The sequence below is a fragment of the Solanum lycopersicum genome, chromosome 5 (genome assembly GCF_036512215.1).
Source record: "Solanum lycopersicum chromosome 5, SLM_r2.1".
Taxonomy (NCBI): Eukaryota; Viridiplantae; Streptophyta; class Magnoliopsida; order Solanales; family Solanaceae; genus Solanum; species Solanum lycopersicum.
Window position 1 is genome coordinate 68,792,337 of NC_090804.1, and position 19,390 is coordinate 68,811,726.

The window sequence follows — 19,390 nt, forward strand, 5'->3', positions numbered from 1 at the left end:
AGGCCCTACCATTTTCCCAAATGGATTTTATTTGACATTTTTTGATGCTTCAACTTTTTGATGGATTTGAATGAATATAAACTTAGTTGTGACAATAAATGAATATATTCTACTTCAACAAATCTTCACTCTTATTAGAGCCCTAAAAGCACATAAAAAGCTAAAAAGAATTAATGGCTAGAGGAACATAAAATACCTGTTTTTTTCAATATAAAAAAACTGACTTATTTATCAACACTAGAAATATGCCAATCTTCCACTTAGTTTTTTTAATTACTAACTAATTGAACAATTTAAAGAGTATTACCCCCACCCCCCATTTTGTTCTTGTTATGTTCTCAATCTCACGTCTAATACCCCAAATAAAACCCAGACCCGAATTTTTTTTTTTGATTGTTAAGCCAGGTTGGGCACACCTCGACTACTCCACTAAGCACCTGCTACTTGCTACTTACTACCAACACAAGTACTGAGTAATTTGACGCTTATACAACTAACATCAAGATGTTAAATAGAAAATCTCATAAAATAGGTGGTGAAACTACGCGAAAGTCTAGGCAAAATGAATCTGAGGTCAAGATTCATGTAACATCTGAACATTACTCCAGCTATGATTCAAAAAACTTGAACAAACAATGGGAAGTTAAGAATGACTTAAACTGCAAGAGAATCTTGTAGAGCATGCCAAGCCACAACATCTTTGTATGCCAAGTTACCTCCGAAAATATCCAACGCGCTGCCCACTGTCACATCCACACGCCCCATCCCCGCGACTTTGATCTTCTCAAGATCAGCCATCCCAGTGACACCACCAGCATATGTTACAGGAATCTGAGAGGCACATGGAGAGAAAATGTTGGTCACCTCTTATATTAAAGGAATTGTATATTTAGGGACCTAAACACTTATGTTGCTCAGACCCCCCAAAAATGTTGTCGCATCCGTGTAAGATCCTCAAAAATGCATAGCCTCTAGATGATCCAACACACCCATCAATATTTTTGAAGACTCCGAGCAACATAAGAAAGTGTACTATTGCCAAATTGCATGATAATGTTTCACCTTAGCTAAGTCTTAGGAACTGCAAAAACATGCAGTGCATACACATTCAAAACATCACTAGATTTTTGCCCACGTTCTTTTAAGTTTGTAAAGAACTCAATTTGACTCTAATAACCAGGTCATCGTATAATCCCTCAAAGCTTACAAATAAATCGATGCTCATTCAGCATTTGAGGTAAAACAAGAAAACATGAATGTTGGCAGAGAAGCATTTTGTCCCTCATTTGAATGAGAAGACACTCTGTTTCAATTTGTTATCTAGTTTTGACTTGACATAGAGTTTAGACTTTTGAATCTTGTGGTTTTAATCATGCCATGTGGAAGATTGAAATCAGGCGATCTTTATGGAACGGACTAAAAAAGGAAAGTAAGACAAACAAATTGAACAAAGTTAATAACATAAACATAGGTAAATAATCATGTACACTTACGGGGGAATACTTTCCAAGCAATGCTACAAGCTCCTCATCTATTCCCAGCCTGTGTTACACAAGAACCATACATGTTAGATTTTTTAATTAGCAGATCATGTACGAAGCATATGACAAATTTCTCGATAAACAGATAATTTATGAACCATATGTCAGATTAACATGGTGGATATGAATATCCAAATTATGTTTCTCTTTAAGTACAATCTCTCACGAGGAACTTATACTATATTTTGAGAATGCTGCAAAAAAATAATACAAGCAACATAAGATATTTCCTTTAGCTATTCAGCAGCAACAGCAGATATTTTTATTAAGTCAACGGGCAATAGACCTTTACTCAATAATAATAAAGATAGTCATGAGAATTTCCTCATTATCAGTCTAGCAAATGATACAAGCTATTAATAGAAAGGGGAGTAACTCAACGCCAGTCAAGAAAATATAAAATTTAAGGTCAGACCTCAACCAGATAGTGCATTTGTAGTACATATATGTCAGCACAGTATGCTAAAAAGAGTTACTTTATTGGACCGACAGAGCAAAAAGTTATTTTAAATTGCAACAAAATCGCAATTCTTCAATCTTTTTCTTCTCATTTTTCATAAGCAAGCAATTGGGACACTTGTTGGCCTAGAACCTAGTTGTCAATGTCATGGGGTATAATGCAAATTTCTTTACCCAGACTACTTTGGACTGTTTCTTCCTTGAGCCGAGGGTCTATCGGAAACACTTTCTACCACTGATGCAAGGGTAAGGTGTGTGTACATTCTACCCTCATAAAACCCCTGTTGTTCTAGACTAACTGTCAAGGGATTACCTAGTTCGGTCATTGGCATTGTGAAATTTTGAAAGATACATAAAGCCCGTTCACAAGATAATAGATCAGAATTACAGAAAACTTTTCATTAAAACAATTGTGTTAATTGTTGTCACAACTCAGAATCTCTACAAAGATAGTAAATCGGACAAAGTACGGGAACTAACTTTTTGCCTTCAACATCAACACCATGAACCAGAAACTCATCAGCGTACTCCGCAAGAAAATTCAGGACTTTCTCATTGAGATGTACATCACTGAACTTCTGCCACCTGTCTGTGACAATGACATACTCACCCTCCTGTATGTTGTTTCAAGTCATTGGATTAAACTCTCATGGCAGAAGAAAGGAAGAGCAGTAACTGAATCTAATTTTACAAATTTATTCATCTATTCATACCCTAACCAATTTTAGACGAGAAAGTCTTCCACTAATCTGAACTTCTCTTTCTAGGAGCACCAAAAATGCAGATGCCTTTTTAACTTAAGTTCTTTTATGAAAGGTAATTTCATTGGAAAAGAGAATACCTTTTTACGGCAACTAAGATCCAAAACAAGCCTCTTTCTTCCAACGAGGGAAGAAAGTTCTTTCAGTCTCTCAAGGTCCATTTGTCCATTGTTAAAGACATACTGCAATATAGACAATAAGTATCAGACAAAGAAGATCAAGTAGGATAATTATTTTTGGATAGGGCCTAGAAGGCCATTCATCTAGAATCACAAGTTATCACATTTTTGGATTATTTTCACTGTTCTGTATTAGATGAGGCATTTCATGGTTCTTTTTATGCAAAATGTTGGGAAAAGAGATTTTGAGGAGTTCAACAAATTTAAGAAGAACCAAATTAATGCCTTTTCTGAAACCTTCAAATCATAGTGAAAGATCAGAAATATTCATTGTTTCACTACTTTGTTGCTACAGCAGCTAAGGTCTATTCTATTCTGAGCTCATATTCAGGAACTTCTATCTGATTTTTAGTAGAAAACAAGTTTTGCTGACAACAATCAGATGGTTTACAAATTGTTCCTTGTTCAGCAACTTTTATTTTTATTTAATACTTTTTAAAAAAAAATTGAATGAAGTACTTTTTTTGATTGGTGTTTTATTGAATTAAGCAATTATGATAAGGAGTAAAGATGGGAAAGTATTAGCTGCTCCACTTTCCCTCAAGAACTTAGAAAAACAAAAAGGAGAGAAGAATCAATTCAAAACATGGGTGTCTAGTAGGCCATTAACAACTTCTATTCTCACGAAATAAGCAATCAATAGATCTACTAGGCCTCAATCCCATATTAGTTGGTTCACCTAGATGATCTGCCATATCATTCAGCTCTATCAAAGTTGATTTTTTCTACTAATACTAAATATTTGACGTTTAAGGTGATAAGAAAATGGACCTAGAGCCTAATGTAGGACATTCAAAGTACAATAAATTAGGGGTTTCAACAATATCACAAAATCATTTAAAGAGGTATTTGTATTCAAATCTCTTAATATGAGATATCCTTAGAGAGGGTGCTGACGGTGTTATGTGAAAGTATCCTCAGCAACTGTGCAACTCAATTAAGGTCCAATACTAAATAATTGTTAATATGACAGTAAGATATCCTCACAAATTGAAAATTTGAAAAATATGGCAAAAGAAGTTGCTACTTCACAAGAAATTAATCATGAATACATACCGATGTGACAATGACATGGCTGGCTCCTTCTTCAATGTAACTCAAAGCATTTTCAGTTTTGATTCCCCCTCCAACTTGCAACCCACCTAGATGTTTCACCCTCGAAGGATATCACCAGAGGGAAAAATCTGTAAGTTGAGACGTATCAACCATGTATACACTTTATCATAACACCTGTGTCTAGTAATATATATTTTCAGCAAACAGATCCAAATGAAGCTATAATAAAATGGCCAACAGCTGATAAACCAGGTAATAGCATACTGTGTTGTGGAAGAAAGATTGACGAGAAGCATTGGTATGCCTAAAAAAATGAAAACCATCATAAAAGAACTTATTAGATAAGGACCAGTACCTACCAGGGTAAGCATGTAATGCTTCAGTAGCAGCAGCTATGCTCAAGGGGTCAGCACCAAGCATAATCACATGGCCACCATCAAGGCCGTCATCTCTGTAAAGCTTTGCATATTCTGCAGCCGATTTATCAGATTCAAAGTTAGTTACCAGGCTTGTATCTGCCTCCTTAGAATCTCGAAGAGTTGATCCAACAATTTGCTTCACTTTTCCCTACAAAAATGAAATTTTCAGGTAAAATCTTTCAACTATCTTGAGGATATCTACAAATATGTTATGTTAGCACCTAGAAAAACTCATCTCCCAAGCATATGAAACAAACTCAAAACTCTTTAACCTTGAAAGGTAATTAGATAAAGAAAAATAGTTTGCCCCCCTCTTTGTTACTTACCTATTTGATTCAACTTCCCAAATGAAATGCTATTAAATACTGAATGAACACCAACAGTAATTGCACGTTTTCGTCTTCTTTTTAATTCTTTCTATGCAACCAAATACATATTAGTTCTTCACTACCTGGTTTATGGTATACACATATACTTCGCACTGCCAATGCTAAGCAGTGATGTACTAAAAATCATTTGATATGGCACAACAAGGTGGCAAGGATAAAGAAACTCCAACGTTTTACTCATATAATATCCTAGCCCCATCCATAAATACAGTGAAATGTTTGTCAAACTTCTCAAATGCATAATCTCAAGTTACTACTAAGGGCACCAAGCATTGCATAAGTATTCACAAAAATTTGAAAGGTATAAATAGCTCAAACACTGGAAACCTAAAAAAAAAACACACACACAGGTATACCTTGTGTATGTCAATGCAAGGGCGGAACCCAACTCCACATTGTACGGATAGCCTTTGAGGTCCTGTACAGTTCAAAAGAGAGAAACATACTCATAATGCCAATAGAAAAGATAAATGTTAATATATTCAATATCAGACATACCTACTGAAGACGATGCCATAGCAGGTATGAAATCCAGCGCTCTGCTAAGTGTATATGGTGGTGCATAGCTGAGATTCTTCCCCAAGAATAAGTTATGTAGTGATGAGGCTGAAGTTTGCATTGTCGAAATCAACTTAGCTTAAATCAAATGTCTACACAGTATACACTCAAAGTTAATGAACTCTATATAATTACAGAGTCACATCAAACAGAAGATAGAGAGCTGCCAAGGGCAAGGCCTCCAAAGAACTAAAAAAACAAAGAAATTCAATTGCGAAAACATACCGAAGATGCATAAATAAAGAAAAATTTCAATAAACAAGAACCAAAAAGCAGATGAAGGAGATACATACTTATAAAAGAGATAATCAGATCTGATGAAACAAAAAAATAACTTCAATGAGCGGTTCGCCGTTCGCCGTCGCCGGTAGCGGTCGTTTCGTCAGTCGTGCAGCTCCAATTATCACTTGTTCAATTGCTGCCTGCTTAGCGCTTTTGTTTGTTTTTAGTATTTAATTTAATTTAAACGAAGAAAGGGGTGGGTGTTTCTTCTTGTTTCATTTTATATATTAAAGTTAATACTAGTTATTTAATATACATATATTTAGTGAAAAATAGTAACCTTAGCTTTATAACATTATTTAATTAAAACAAATTAAATTACAATATAGTGGATATTCGAAACGACTTATTGAAATATTATTCAAATTACTCCTGCTAGTACATATGAACTAAAAAAATATGGAGTATCTAAATTCATTTCTTTTTGTTATTTTGTGAAAACCAAGAAACATGAAACTCAAGCCAAATATTAGATTATTTTTTTAAAGTTGACACATAAAAACTATTCTTACCAAACTTAGAATTTGCTCTAATAAAGCTTTTATTTTATTTAGTGAATCAATAGGTGTTTTGGTATATGAGGCTTGTCTTTAAACAAACTTAATTGGTGTTTCATCTTACCTGTAGGCTGCACCTAGAGTTTATGCTAAACTCCATAATTTAACATTATCACAACATATCTTTTGTAATCCCACGAACAACATATCTTTTGTAATCCCACGAGTGGAGCCTAAAAGGAAAAGGATAACCTTAGGAAGTCTGTTTCCGATAACCCTGCAGAGATAATTCAAGCTTAACAGTTGAAAATTGAAGTGTACATATAATTAAGTGATGAAATGAAACATAGCCTTGCATCTATTGGTTTGGTTTAAATATGTTTTTACGGTTTTACAGATTGCAAGACCACAAAATACAGTCTCAGAAGAAAATTAAACAGTCACTTTAACTTGCAAAGATGAGCACATGTTTTGATCTTGATCTTGGTTTTGTTTTTCCTCAGGCAACTGGAACTTCAGCCATTTCCTGCTCCACAGCTGCCACTTCGACGGGATAGTAGTGGTAGTGGAGTTCTCCAACATCGTCACCTGATAGCTTCTTCCATCCATTTGGTCCGACATGATAAACTGAAACAATCCACGAGTTAATGACAAATACAGAGACCATGGAACGAATATACAACAGAAAGACGGGGGAAAGCCAACTAATATTGCATTTCCTCTTTTTTTGTGGATGAGATTCATGAAACATACCACTAGCAACACCTCCACTAGCTCCATCACGGAATGTAGCATGATAAATTGCTCGTCTAGCCAACTCGGCTGCTTCTTCCACAGATAGATCATATCGGTACCTATAGTGAAACAGCGTAGGGAGGAAAATAAGAATTAGAATAGAAAGCAGAGTTCAGTGGTTTCCATAAGTTAAAAGTGTGTCAGAAGCATGAGTTTAAGCTGCAAAACTGATCAGCACAATAAACTATGAAGTCACTTTGAAACGTTTGCAACCACCCACCCTTCAGTTCTCGTGAATGCAGTCTTTTGCACATCAATATGTACAAGCCATTTACAAAAAGACCGAGTATTATGATGTGTGAAAGTCACCTTTGTCATACAAATATGACGATTCTAGTTAACAATCATTCTCAAGTACACACAAGGGAAACCATGGAAATGCTGATACAAAAATGTGGAAGAGAACACACACCCATTATCCAAAACACCATAAGCATAAGGAGAACCAGATCCAACAGAGAATCTGTTTCCTTTAAGCCGTCCTCCCTCACTATCCACATAGTATAGTCCTGGACCCTGCGAAATCAAGCTTTTATATTAGTAAGAAAAAAGGAATTTGACATTTTGCAAACTTTACCAGCATCTATCTTTCACTACCTTCTCATCCCAACCAGCAATCATAGTTCCAACAGACAAACCCATTCCACGGTACGAATATAAAATGTTTGCCAACAGCTTTGAAGCTCCAGTAACTGAAATTCTCCTTTTGTTTGCCAGTTCATGAAGACGGCACTGAACCACAAAAAGAAACAGGTGACCAACTCTTCCAAAGTACATGAAGCCAAAATCCATACTACTACCTCTTATGAAAAATAAAATAAAAAGTTCAGAACTTTGTTCTGCAAATGGGTCAGGGGTAGAGGATATAAATGTCCCCTCCCCATCCCCCACCCTTTTTTTTTGTTGAATAAGCAGAATTAGACTTTAACTTCAGGAGACCTTAATCTGCAGATCGAAAGATGGCCAACAGACGGGGGCTTAGTCTGGAAGAAGCTAACAAGTAAAGACTTTCAAAGAACTAGTTCGTTAACATCAGTACTTATTTTTAGTCATTTCTTTCTTTTACCCATTCAATGTGGTCATATTTCCATTATTATTATTAGCTTATACTCATCCTTTTTCCTTTATCTCTTTTTTTTTTTTACTCTTGAGTGAAGGGAGAACACACCCATCCTAAATAAATATATGCAGTCAGAAGCATTAAAATTCTCTAGAATACAGGGTGTCTCTGAAATGTAGAGGTCCAAAATTGATTTATATCGAGTACTCCCCTGGAAAAAATGGGTAAATAAAGCAACTCGGAAAAGGAAGCATAAGTAGTTTATAACCAAATACCTTGATTCCCAGGTTTCTATGCCAGAATTGGCAGTCAGCAGCCCCACCAGCCATTGTGCCAAGCATATAGGGATTAATTTCAATGATTTTCTTCACAGATTGAGATGCTGCGAAATATTACAAGGAAAGGAAATCTTAAAAGGACAGGCCAAATTAAAAGAGATGCGGTAGATCAAGGAATAACACTTAAAAGAGTATTTGTACAGCCAAACAAAGTAGAAGTCTATCACCTAAAATTTGGAATTCACATTCCTCAAGGGAAGAACTTGACAGTCAAATATGACACACCCAAAACTAAAACATATACAAGTCTCATATAGCGTAAGTCCATAAAACAACCATTTAAAAATTGAAGTTGATTATAGTTTACGTTTCAGATACCCGATAAATCAGACTTTTCTTTTTCTGATCATTAAGAAATCAGATTATGTCTATATTATTTATGTCTCTATTATATCAAAACACCCTGGTTAAGGTACTAATTCCAAGTTCTAGTCATTGTACCAATAACTAAAGTGATATTGACAACAGCAGAAAATTTTGTAGAACGTGGACACTTTTAAAACCAATAACATTTTATCCTCAAACCGGGAAAATACAGCTTCACTTGCACCCAAAAAAACTCAATCATGAAAACAATGAGGTCTTGATTGTCCTATGGGCCACTGAATATGGTTATATCAAGTCATTTGGCAGGGGCAGAGGGTAGTAAGTTCTCTTGCCAGCAAGGTCACAACACAAGAGCCATAGATAAATGGATGTTCATATCAGTAAAAGAGATGATAAGTAATTGATGAATTTCTTCACATTGTTTATCATAAAGACAATAATGAGCAAAAGGGTTTACATATATATCCTCCCATGCTAGCCCGAGAATCAGCAGCAACCATGACACCTCCTTTAAAAATGAAAGCAAGGGTTGTGGTTCCCTTTGCGGGCTTCACCATTTGGATTGCTTCTTTTTGAAAACCATCAAACTAAAAGAACACAGAGGGAAAACAAGTAAACATATTTAGAGAATTAGGACTCAATAGATCCCCAATTAAATGAATATAATTGAACACAACAGAAAAATAGTCAGACTCACATTAGCAGTATTAGGAAGATGGAATGATGGAGAATTTGAAATTCCATCAAACAGCTCAGAAGATTCCCCTCGAAGTGGGGCACTTGGTTCAAGTCCACTAAAATCGATCTTCATCATTTACAACCTTAAGCTGCAATAACTGATAAATCAAATACATTTCACTCAGTAATACTTAACAATCGCAATAGACAAAAAGATGATCGACTACTAAGAGAGAACCTAACTATCAAAGCTTTCCAACATACTAAACTTAACTGAAGGCATTCCATATAGCCTCAGTTGGATTAAAGTGCCAACTTAAATCAATTGATATCAAATGCTGATAGTCCATAGTTAGGAACCAAAATGGTTGTGGACATTTGGAAGGTTTGAGATAAAAGGATTAGTGGTCAATAAAGTAGGTTGAGAACACGGAAGTCTTATGTTCAAATTCAAGCCGAGGGCAAAAATACTCGCTGATTTCTTTCCACTTATCTAAGTCTTCGTGGACAGAGTTAATTGGTACTTCTTGGTGGAAAACAGGTACCCTATGGAATTAGTCGAGGAGCATACAAGTTGGCACATACGCCACGCTCATCAACAAAATAAAGGTTAATTTTTATCAAGGACAAACCTAAAGATTATTTATCGCATCAGTTTATTAAAATTTATCACTTCCATCCCAAGTGCTGAAAAGATCAAAAAGCCTCATAAAAATGTATTATACGCCTTTTATCTGTATTTCTAATACTAGTCCTCGAAACATTGCTTATTAACACCCAAAGGCATCTTACTACACAGTCAGAAATTCAGCACCATTATAACATGGCAAGCAAACAAACTGCTATATTTTATTTTTTTTGAAATACAGGTAACAGTGTATTCACCAAAGTCTCATCATCAAATAAATATTGAGCACATCTCACTTACAATCTCATCAAAGCATATCAAAATTACCTGCTGTAATTGGTTAAACTACTACTAAATTTTTTTTATCAATCATCATTTTATATAAACGAATTGAAACTTATCACTTCCATCCAAGTGTAAGAGAACTCAAAAAAAAATCATTAAAAATTTTCCCCTCTTCTTATACACCATAAAAATTCAGCACATTTATAACCTAACAAGCAAAGTAAAATGCATATTATCAAGTAGAAAATCACAATACTAGATGCGAGATAATAAATCAAGCTTTTACACTAACGAAATAGAGAACTTACGATCTAGATATCGCCGGAGAAAGAGATCGTAAGGAATTCACCGGAGAAAAGCAATTTTTGTAGTGGTATCAACTTGTTGAAGAAGAAATAGCTATTAGCGAAGTTGTAATTGGGCCTGGGCGGTAATGGATCGAAGTTTGGGCCAAATTTTGATTGTTATCCATTAAAGTGATTTTTGATCCGACCCGCTAAATAAATTTGGGCTTATACTTTCCAAAATAGATAAGGCCCAAATTTTTTGATCAAATGAGGCCCAAATCATCATCATCCTTAATAAAAATAAAATTAAATAAAGGCCAAATACATAAGCAGATCCTTAAATTTGTTGGGTTTTTTCCCTCAGGTACCTCAACTACGTCATTTTCCTATTGAATCATTGAATCCCCATAATTTGTTTCGTTTAAACAAGCACCGTTGTCTGATGTGGAACCAGATCTGTGAGGGGTATTGATAGAGGATACATATGTTGTTCCACAACTCATTAGTCCAATTGATAGTGAAAATGTTCGAGAATAATTGTGTTTTATTTAAGTCATTTTAACACATTAGAAAACAAATGAGGCTAACACGGTTTGTCTTCATTTATTTAATTAAAATTATTTCAATTCGAACACAATTGAAGGCGTTTACAATAGAAAAGCGAATCAAAATCAACCAACAGTGTTTTAAAGAAATAAGTTATGTGTGGTTCAATGATCAATAGAAAAATGACGTAGTTGAGATACCTGAGGAAAAAATCCAACAAGTTTATAGATCTGTTTATGTATTTAACCTTAAATGAAATGCATTGATTGACCTTTCAAGGGATTATTTAACTCATATTTTAGGAAGTTTTACATCTTGGTAGCAATTGATGCATTTTTCTTATTTAGGTCAAAATAGTTTTTTGCTTCATCGTAAATCATATTATTATCATTCGATAAAGATGTTTGTCTTTAATTAGGATGATAATAGATGAACAAGAATTTGAAATCAGTAAAATTGAGAAAAACATGACTAACCTAGAGGAGGAGGTGGGGGAGAAACATGATAGTGAAAGATAACCTTAAAAAGACTAAAGGAATGTTTATAAGCAACAATAGAATACTTGCTATACTTGTGTGTGTTATATATTTACATATATAGCTTTCGATTCTATGGAATACTTAATTTATTATGTCCATGTACATTAAATCTCACACAAGAAATGTTTTCGCTCTACTTCTTATTCTTCTTCGTCTTTAATATATCTCCTTACCTTTTTATTTATTATTTTCATGGCTAAGTTCTCGCAAAAATATAATTATTTTATCCATTTACATTAAATCTCACACAAAAAAAGTTAAAAATAAAATAAAAATGTTATAGTGCCCCCTTAAAAAGTTGATAAATTTGATTTGGTCCTTTCACCAACCCCCTCTATTTTTTATATAATATTTTTATTTTTCCAACTTCACCAACCCCTCTAATGACAAAAAGGTACAAATATCCAATAACTTATATGGTGGTGGTTGTTTAGCAAGGCTTGATAAAATCTCATTAGGAAGTACACTTATGTTTTATTTTACCAACTTATTACTTATATTTATTTATTTTACATTATCCATCCATAATCAAACCTACCACCAATATGGTTACTTAAACCTATCAACATGACATATACCACCTTTTTTTATTTATTTAAATGCAATTTAAAGTAGAAATATTTGCTAAACCAATCTTGAAAGAAAGCCAATTATTACATTTTCAAAGTTTCAATCTAATAAGAAAAGATTAAAAAAAGAATTGATGGAAATTTATATTCTTGATTTAGACCAAAATTCATGTATATTGACTCATTCAAAATTGTTATGATGAAGTCAATAGAATGGTGGAGGAAGTAATTCAAGAAAGTTGAGTTCACATCTAGTTTGTGTTTTATTAGGATAGAAAAATATTTTAAAAATAATACAAGTCAAATTTCCTTGTGTGGTTGTTGAAGATAATTTTCAGAAAAAAAAGAGTTTTCTCGATTTTAATTGAAAGTCATTTTCTTTTTCATAATCATCCCAATAGTTATGGTTTAACTAACAACAATACGTTATTGTTATTATACTAAGATTCGAGATAAGTATATTATATCAGTCGAATGAATGTTATATGTTTTTATTTCTAGATGACATAAATCAATTCCATAGTAAATATTTTTTTCGATAGATAATTCATTTCCTAACCAAATACCCAAAAAAAAATTGTTGGAAAATGTACAAGTGGTTATTTCTTGCATGGTAGGTAGCTTCTTATAAACCTTGTCCCCCCCCCCCCCACCCCACCCCCACCCACCCACCCCCAAATTTTTTTTTATTGGTGCAACAATTCATTCTCAATGCAAGTATTAATAAAGAAAATGTACACATACAAAGAAAAAAAAATGAAGCAAATATGGTGAAATTTGAGTCAAAATCTTAAAAAGAAAAAAAATGTTATGGTAAAAGATGTAAATAAAAAAAATCACAAAATAAAACGTTAAATATTTTATACATACGCATTTAAATAATAAATAAATAATAATTCAAAAGATAAAGTGAAATTTTAAAATCATCATAATCGTATATTCAAATTTTATTACGATACAAATTTGGAAAATAATCGGCATAATGTAACAACACTATATTTTTGTCCAAGCAACTAGTACATATATTTATTAGTATATTATAAAGTTTTGTTGAGGTACTACATTCCAACTCATAAATATATTATATATATATATATATATATATTAATTAATTAATAAATGATATAGTAGGTTGCCAATAAAGTAGGTAACTATATGAGGGATGTGATAGTACGAAAAGAATTATTTCATTTTTAATCAAAAATTTGGATTTCGAAAATTAAAAAAAAAAACTTACTACAAATAGCATTTTTTATAAGCTTTATTATTATTATGTGAATTCAAATAAATCAAGACTCAAAAGTAGATAATATCGAATAATGTGAGACAAAATAAAAAAAATACTTTTAAATGAATAATCTCTGTCACACCTTCAAACCCCACATTATTTATATAACATAAATATGATTTCTCAACCGCTTCATTCTTAATAAAAAGTATATAATTTAGATTTCGGATATAAAAAAGATCATATTAGGAAGCATTCCCTAATTAGATGAGTCTTGATCAATTAGAATTTGAAGTAATTCGAACTCCAATATAAGTATCAGATTATATTATAAAAATCATCATTTATGATTATTGTTTCTTTTTACATAGAAATTTTTTTATAATTCCAAAAATAATAACTTTATGAAATATTCTTTTTTGTACATGCCTACTAATCAAAGTAAAAAAATTTAATACTAACTCCTAAAACTTCTCATTTTACATATTCCTCAAGTATGAAATGACGTTTCCTTCCCACCAACCATGCAATTTACAATGAAACTTCGTTTTCAATTTCGAACTATAAATCATAAAAATAAATCTAAAATTTATATATTATACTCAACCTAATTAATTATGAAAGTTCAAAATCTTTTACTTTTATTATTGAATTGATGATTTATTTATCGATCAATTATCCTTTTTGAGATATCATTTAGGAAAATTATCTTATTTTTTAAAAAAATTCTCTGTAATTTATGAATTATGAACTGTATTTTAAACGAAGATCTAAAAATCTTAAATTTTGTATTCATAAGTTATTGCAATTGTGAGATGACAATCTAATGTTTCATCTACATAATTGTTCATTATATCAACAAATATTATTCTCAAAGGTAATTTCCTTAAGTGTTATATTTCATCAAAATTAGAAGTAAATACTTATCTAGAAAAAAGATATCCATTGGGATCAAATGAACCCTTTACTTGTTCTCTACTATTTTTCACTTAATATTTGTTTGATATACATAACTTCATTAAATTTAAATTCGTATCGCGTATTTTTTATTCCATTTGACTTTAAATTTGGTTGGTGATATTTTTTTTTTTGTTTGTGTTGTTGTTAGTGAGAAGAAGAAGCCTATACTTGGCTGCCATTCCTTCAAAATTTCTATGTACAACCACCCTCATGATCTCCACGTGTCACCAACCGTAACCGTCGATTACCATGTGCAATCCAACGGTCAAGATTAATCTTCAACTAACACATTGGCCTGCAAAGTATTATTTCCTTTTCTATTTAAACACCTAACATTTTGGCTCAACAAACTCAGGAAATTCAGCTTAATTTATTGCTCATAAGTTTTGCAATTTCCTAATCCCAACAACCAAAAATATTGATATATACATTGCACCTTTTATCTCAATTATTTTATCAAAATAGTTTGTTTTCCCCTTGTTCAATATTGTTTTACGATAAAAATAATGGAGTACGTTAATGGAAATAGTAATGGTGATCAAGTATTTTGCGTTAAGGCTCAACAACAACAAGATCCGTTGAATTGGAACGTGTCCGCTGACGCGCTAAAGGGTAGCCACCTAGATGCGGTGAAGAAAATGGTGGAGGAGTATAGGAAGCCGGTGGTTAGGTTAGGAGGGGAGACGTTGACAGTAGCTCAAGTGGCCGCCATAGCTGCACAGTCAGGTAAAGACGTGACTGTGCAACTATCAGAGGCGGCCCGAGCTGGTGTCAAGGCTAGTAGTGATTGGGTGATGGAAGGGATGAGAAATGGGACTGATAGTTATGGTGTTACTACTGGTTTTGGTGCAACATCACATAGAAGGACCAAACAAGGTGCAGCCCTACAAAAAGAGCTAATAAGGTAATTACTATTTTACTACAATATACTACATATTAGTACGTACCTATTTTTATTTTTTTTAACCATTTTGATATATATATATATATAAACTATAGTCTTTAAAAAGATAACAATAAATTTTACTTTTGCCTTATTTAATACTGAAATAGGATTTCATCTAGATCAATGACATTATCATTATAATATTACTCATATTATTTATCATATAGTTATCAATAATACCAGACTTTGATCAATCATACATAATAGGAGAGAAATCGTCTGATTAAGTTAAATAGAGTGAGAGAAAATTATTATGGGGGTAGAAATAAAAATTATTAAACCAAACTTATTATTTTTTCTTTATGATATATAATTTAACTCGGGTAAAATGGTTAATTGTTATTTTTTATTTGCTATCGTGGAAGCAAGTTTTTTTATGCAACAAAACAATATGATTATTAAAAAATAAAAATGGGTGATTTATTTATTTTTATAAAGAAAATAGTGGAGTTGATAACATAAAAAAATAAAATGAAGTCTAAAGTAGGTGTGTCCTAAAAGATTTTGAAAAGTAGTTGTAGACATTTTAGGCAAGTAAAGAGAATATTTTTACATCCTTTAATTTATTAATAGCATATATTTAATTTAATTTTTGCTCAATTTGGTTTTATGCCAACAAATAAAAGTTTTGATTAATTAATTTATTTTTAAAGTTTGGAGGATGTGAATATGCCACGTGATTAAGAGCACATGATAGCATAAATAGTCTTTTTAATATTTGCTTTTGCTTTTATTGGATAATAAATGTTAGCTGCATATTTAGGTTCATTTTTATTTTTCTAAAAAAAAAAAAGGTATTTAATTGATCCATAAATTTGCTAGGTTAAAGTGGACCAACTTATTACCCCAACCTAAGGTGATGGTTTGGCTAAATGAAATTTTTACATCTACTTAAACTTATGACTTTCCTAAATAGAATTTTATACGTAAAACTTAAGTTGATGACACTGTAACAAAAACAACAGTAAATATGAACATTTACTAGTTACCTTAAAAAACATGTTTAGCGGCAATTAAGCTATAGCCGTTTTGCCGCCAGTAGTGTGACTTTGGCTACATTAAACTTTGTAAGTCAACTTGCTAAATGGAATTTCATCTGAATTCTAGGTTCTTGAATGCTGGAGTCTTTGGCAAGGGGACGGAGTCTTGCCACACGTTGCCACACTCCGCCACGAGGGCGGCCATGCTAGTGAGGATCAACACCCTACTTCAAGGCTACTCCGGCATAAGGTTTGAGATTTTGGAAGCTATAACAAAGTTGTTGAACAACAATATTACCCCGTGTTTGCCCCTACGTGGTACGATCACAGCGTCTGGTGACTTGGTACCACTGTCCTACATTGCCGGCCTTTTAACAGGCCGACCCAACTCCAAGGCCACTGGGCCTAACGGAGAACTGTTGGACGCTATCAACGCGTTCCAACAGGCTGGTATTGAGTCTGGATTCTTTGAGCTGCAGCCCAAAGAAGGATTAGCTCTAGTGAATGGTACAGCTGTTGGCTCTGGCTTGGCCTCAATGGTTCTTTTTGAGGCTAACATTCTTGCTATACTTTCTGAAGTTTTATCAGCAATATTTGCTGAAGTTATGCAAGGGAAGCCCGAATTTACGGACCATTTGACACACAAATTGAAACATCACCCTGGCCAAATTGAAGCTGCAGCTATAATGGAGCACATTTTGGATGGAAGTTCCTATGTGAAAGAAGCCAAGAAAATCCATGAAATGGACCCCTTACAAAAGCCTAAGCAAGATCGTTACGCGCTTAGGACATCTCCACAATGGTTAGGCCCACAAATAGAGGTGATTCGATCATCAACTAAGATGATTGAAAGAGAGATTAACTCTGTTAATGACAATCCTTTGATTGATGTGTCAAGGAACAAGGCATTACATGGTGGGAATTTCCAAGGGACACCAATAGGTGTGTCAATGGACAACACTAGGCTAGCACTTGCTTCAATTGGCAAACTCCTATTTGCACAATTCTCTGAACTTGTCAATGACTACTACAACAATGGTTTGCCTTCGAATCTCACCGGTGGAAGGAATCCTAGCTTGGATTATGGTTTCAAAGGTGCTGAAATCGCTATGGCCTCGTACTGTTCTGAACTCCAATTTCTCGCGAATCCAGTAACTAACCATGTACAAAGTGCTGAACAACACAACCAAGATGTCAACTCACTAGGCCTAATCTCATCAAGAAAGACAGAGGAGGCAGTTGACATATTGAAACTCATGTCATCCACTTACCTAGTAGCACTATGTCAAGCAATTGACTTGAGGCATTTGGAAGAAAATCTCAAAGCCACGGTGAAAAGTGCAGTGAGTTTAGCAGCTAAGAAAGTCTTGATCACTGGCCAAAATGGTGAACTTCATCAATCAAGATTCTGTGAGAAAGACTTGCTCACAATGGTTGACAGAGAGTATGTTTTTGCATATGCTGATGACCCCTGCAGTGCTAATTACCCTTTAATGCAAAAGTTGAGACAAGTTTTGGTGGATCATGCACTAAAGAATTCTAACACTGAAATCTTCCAAAAGATTAGTGCATTTGAGGAAGAATTGAAACTTGTTTTGCCCAAGGAGATTGAGAGTGTTAGATGTGATTTGGAAAATGGAAAGGCACCAATTGGTAATAGAATTCAAGAATGCAGGTCATATCCATTGTACAAATTTGTGAGGGAAGAATTAGGTGCTAAGTATTTGACAGGTGAAAAAGCTCTATCTCCTGGTGAAGTATTTGATAAAGTGTTTACAGCTATGAATGAAGGTAAGTTGATAGATCCATTGCTTAATTGCTTGAAGGAATGGAATGGTGCTCCTCTTCCACTTTGCTAAGAGAAACTAGGACTTATGTTGCTTGGACACTTCAAAGCGTGCGTGTCGGATCCTTTAAAAGTGGTATATTTTTAGAGGATTTGAGACAGTGCAAGCGACATAGGGAAAACATATTTGTCTTAATATTGTAGGTACATTATTTTTCAAGTTTATTTTTCTAGTTTTGTGGAACTTTTTCTAATGGTTTGTATGAATATTTGTGAATCTTTGAACTTATAGATGACACTCTAAAGCAATTGTATTTGAACTTTTGTGGCTTCTTTCAAGAAGAAAATGTTGTATAGTCAATAAGAAGATTACTTCAACAAATTTTAAATATTTTTCAGTGTACCCACACTTTTTGGTTTAGGTAGATATCATTTTTGTTCTTCTTAATTTTTGCTCTTTAATTTGTGGTCATTAGTTTGAATTATCCAACAAATCCCCTTCCAGAATTGTCAATGAATGGAGGATGTTTGGTAGGTGAGAAGAGAGAGAGAGAGTGATATATTTTCTAATTTTTTGGCCATTAATCAACTTGTTTACAAAAGGTAGGTAAGCACATAGAGAACAAAAATACCAAAAAATGTCATAATCCAAAGTGCTCATTAATCTTGAATCTTGAAAGTGAAATGGGGAGCATAAATTTTGACAATGACAAGAATGTTAAAGGTAAAATATGGTAAAAGAATTCTGTCAACAATCAATTTATAAAATTTAATTTCCTATATATAAAAAGGGCTGACTATTGACAGGATAAAACAAATTTTTAATCGCATCATAATATTTCTAATTTTCTAATGTTTTAGAAGCATGTCATAATACTAATAAAAAATGAAGATGTTTAAAATTACTAATTCCACTCCCTGTCAAAAAAAAAAATTCAATTTATTGGTGAAATCACAAAAAGGAAACACATAGGAAAGGATGTTTAAATGCCACCAGATATTAGTTGTTTAGTATATGTGGGAGGGAGATAGATAAGGAGATAATAATGGATTGTCTTACCTAGATTCTATAAATATATACAATTCTTGTATCAAAACTTTATAGTTATTTTTCAAAGATTAAGAAATTAACCAAAGCAAATGGCAAAAAATAAGAATAATTTTCTTACTAATTTGTTTGTAATTTGCATGCTAGTTATGTTGATGCAAAATGCAAATGTAGCAATAGCAAGTCTTGAAGATAGGGCCAGAGAATGCATGCCATCATGCCGAGCAGTTCCAACTTCTACTCTTTCGG

At 33.3% G+C, this 19,390-nt stretch overlaps 3 protein-coding genes across 5 annotated transcripts; 1 reads left to right on the plus strand and 2 right to left on the minus strand.

The window, feature by feature from the left end:
* Window positions 1-505: 505 nt before the first annotated feature.
* On the minus strand, window positions 506-5,796 carry LOC101250407 (1-(5-phosphoribosyl)-5-[(5-phosphoribosylamino)methylideneamino] imidazole-4-carboxamide isomerase, chloroplastic). Of its 2 annotated transcripts, none has more exons than XM_010323015.4 (9): window positions 5,656-5,796; window positions 5,303-5,410; window positions 5,161-5,222; window positions 4,356-4,563; window positions 3,997-4,082; window positions 2,842-2,943; window positions 2,481-2,614; window positions 1,494-1,542; window positions 506-831 (listed from the first exon to the last, which is right to left on the minus strand). In XM_010323015.4, the coding sequence occupies exons 2-9, from the start codon at window positions 5,319-5,321 to the stop codon at window positions 655-657; spliced, it is 837 nt and encodes a 278-aa protein (XP_010321317.1). In that variant the 5' UTR covers window positions 5,322-5,410; window positions 5,656-5,796; the 3' UTR covers window positions 506-654. The 2 variants fall into 2 exon arrangements, with proteins under 2 accessions (XP_010321317.1, XP_010321316.1); XM_010323014.4 differs by having other exon boundaries at window positions 5,303-5,454; window positions 5,656-5,795.
* A 648-nt stretch (window positions 5,797-6,444) lies between these two features.
* On the minus strand, window positions 6,445-10,696 carry LOC101250118 (proteasome subunit beta type-5). 2 transcript variants are annotated; one of them, XM_004239613.5, is made up of 8 exons: window positions 10,561-10,696; window positions 9,359-9,497; window positions 9,119-9,248; window positions 8,272-8,378; window positions 7,534-7,668; window positions 7,349-7,452; window positions 6,895-6,995; window positions 6,445-6,768 (listed from the first exon to the last, which is right to left on the minus strand). In XM_004239613.5, exons 2-8 carry the CDS (start codon window positions 9,473-9,475, stop codon window positions 6,641-6,643), a joined length of 822 nt encoding a protein of 273 aa, XP_004239661.1. In that variant the 5' UTR covers window positions 9,476-9,497; window positions 10,561-10,696; the 3' UTR covers window positions 6,445-6,640. The 2 variants fall into 2 exon arrangements, with proteins under 2 accessions (XP_004239661.1, XP_010321315.1); XM_010323013.4 differs by having other exon boundaries at window positions 9,359-9,488; window positions 10,561-10,687.
* Window positions 10,697-14,733: 4,037 nt separating this feature from the next.
* PAL2 (phenylalanine ammonia-lyase 2) lies at window positions 14,734-18,484 on the plus strand. Its single transcript, NM_001320601.1, has 2 exons — window positions 14,734-15,285; window positions 16,435-18,484. Exons 1-2 carry the CDS (start codon window positions 14,888-14,890, stop codon window positions 18,164-18,166), a joined length of 2,130 nt encoding a protein of 709 aa, NP_001307530.1. The 5' UTR covers window positions 14,734-14,887; the 3' UTR covers window positions 18,167-18,484.
* The last annotated feature ends 906 nt before the right edge of the window (window positions 18,485-19,390 follow it).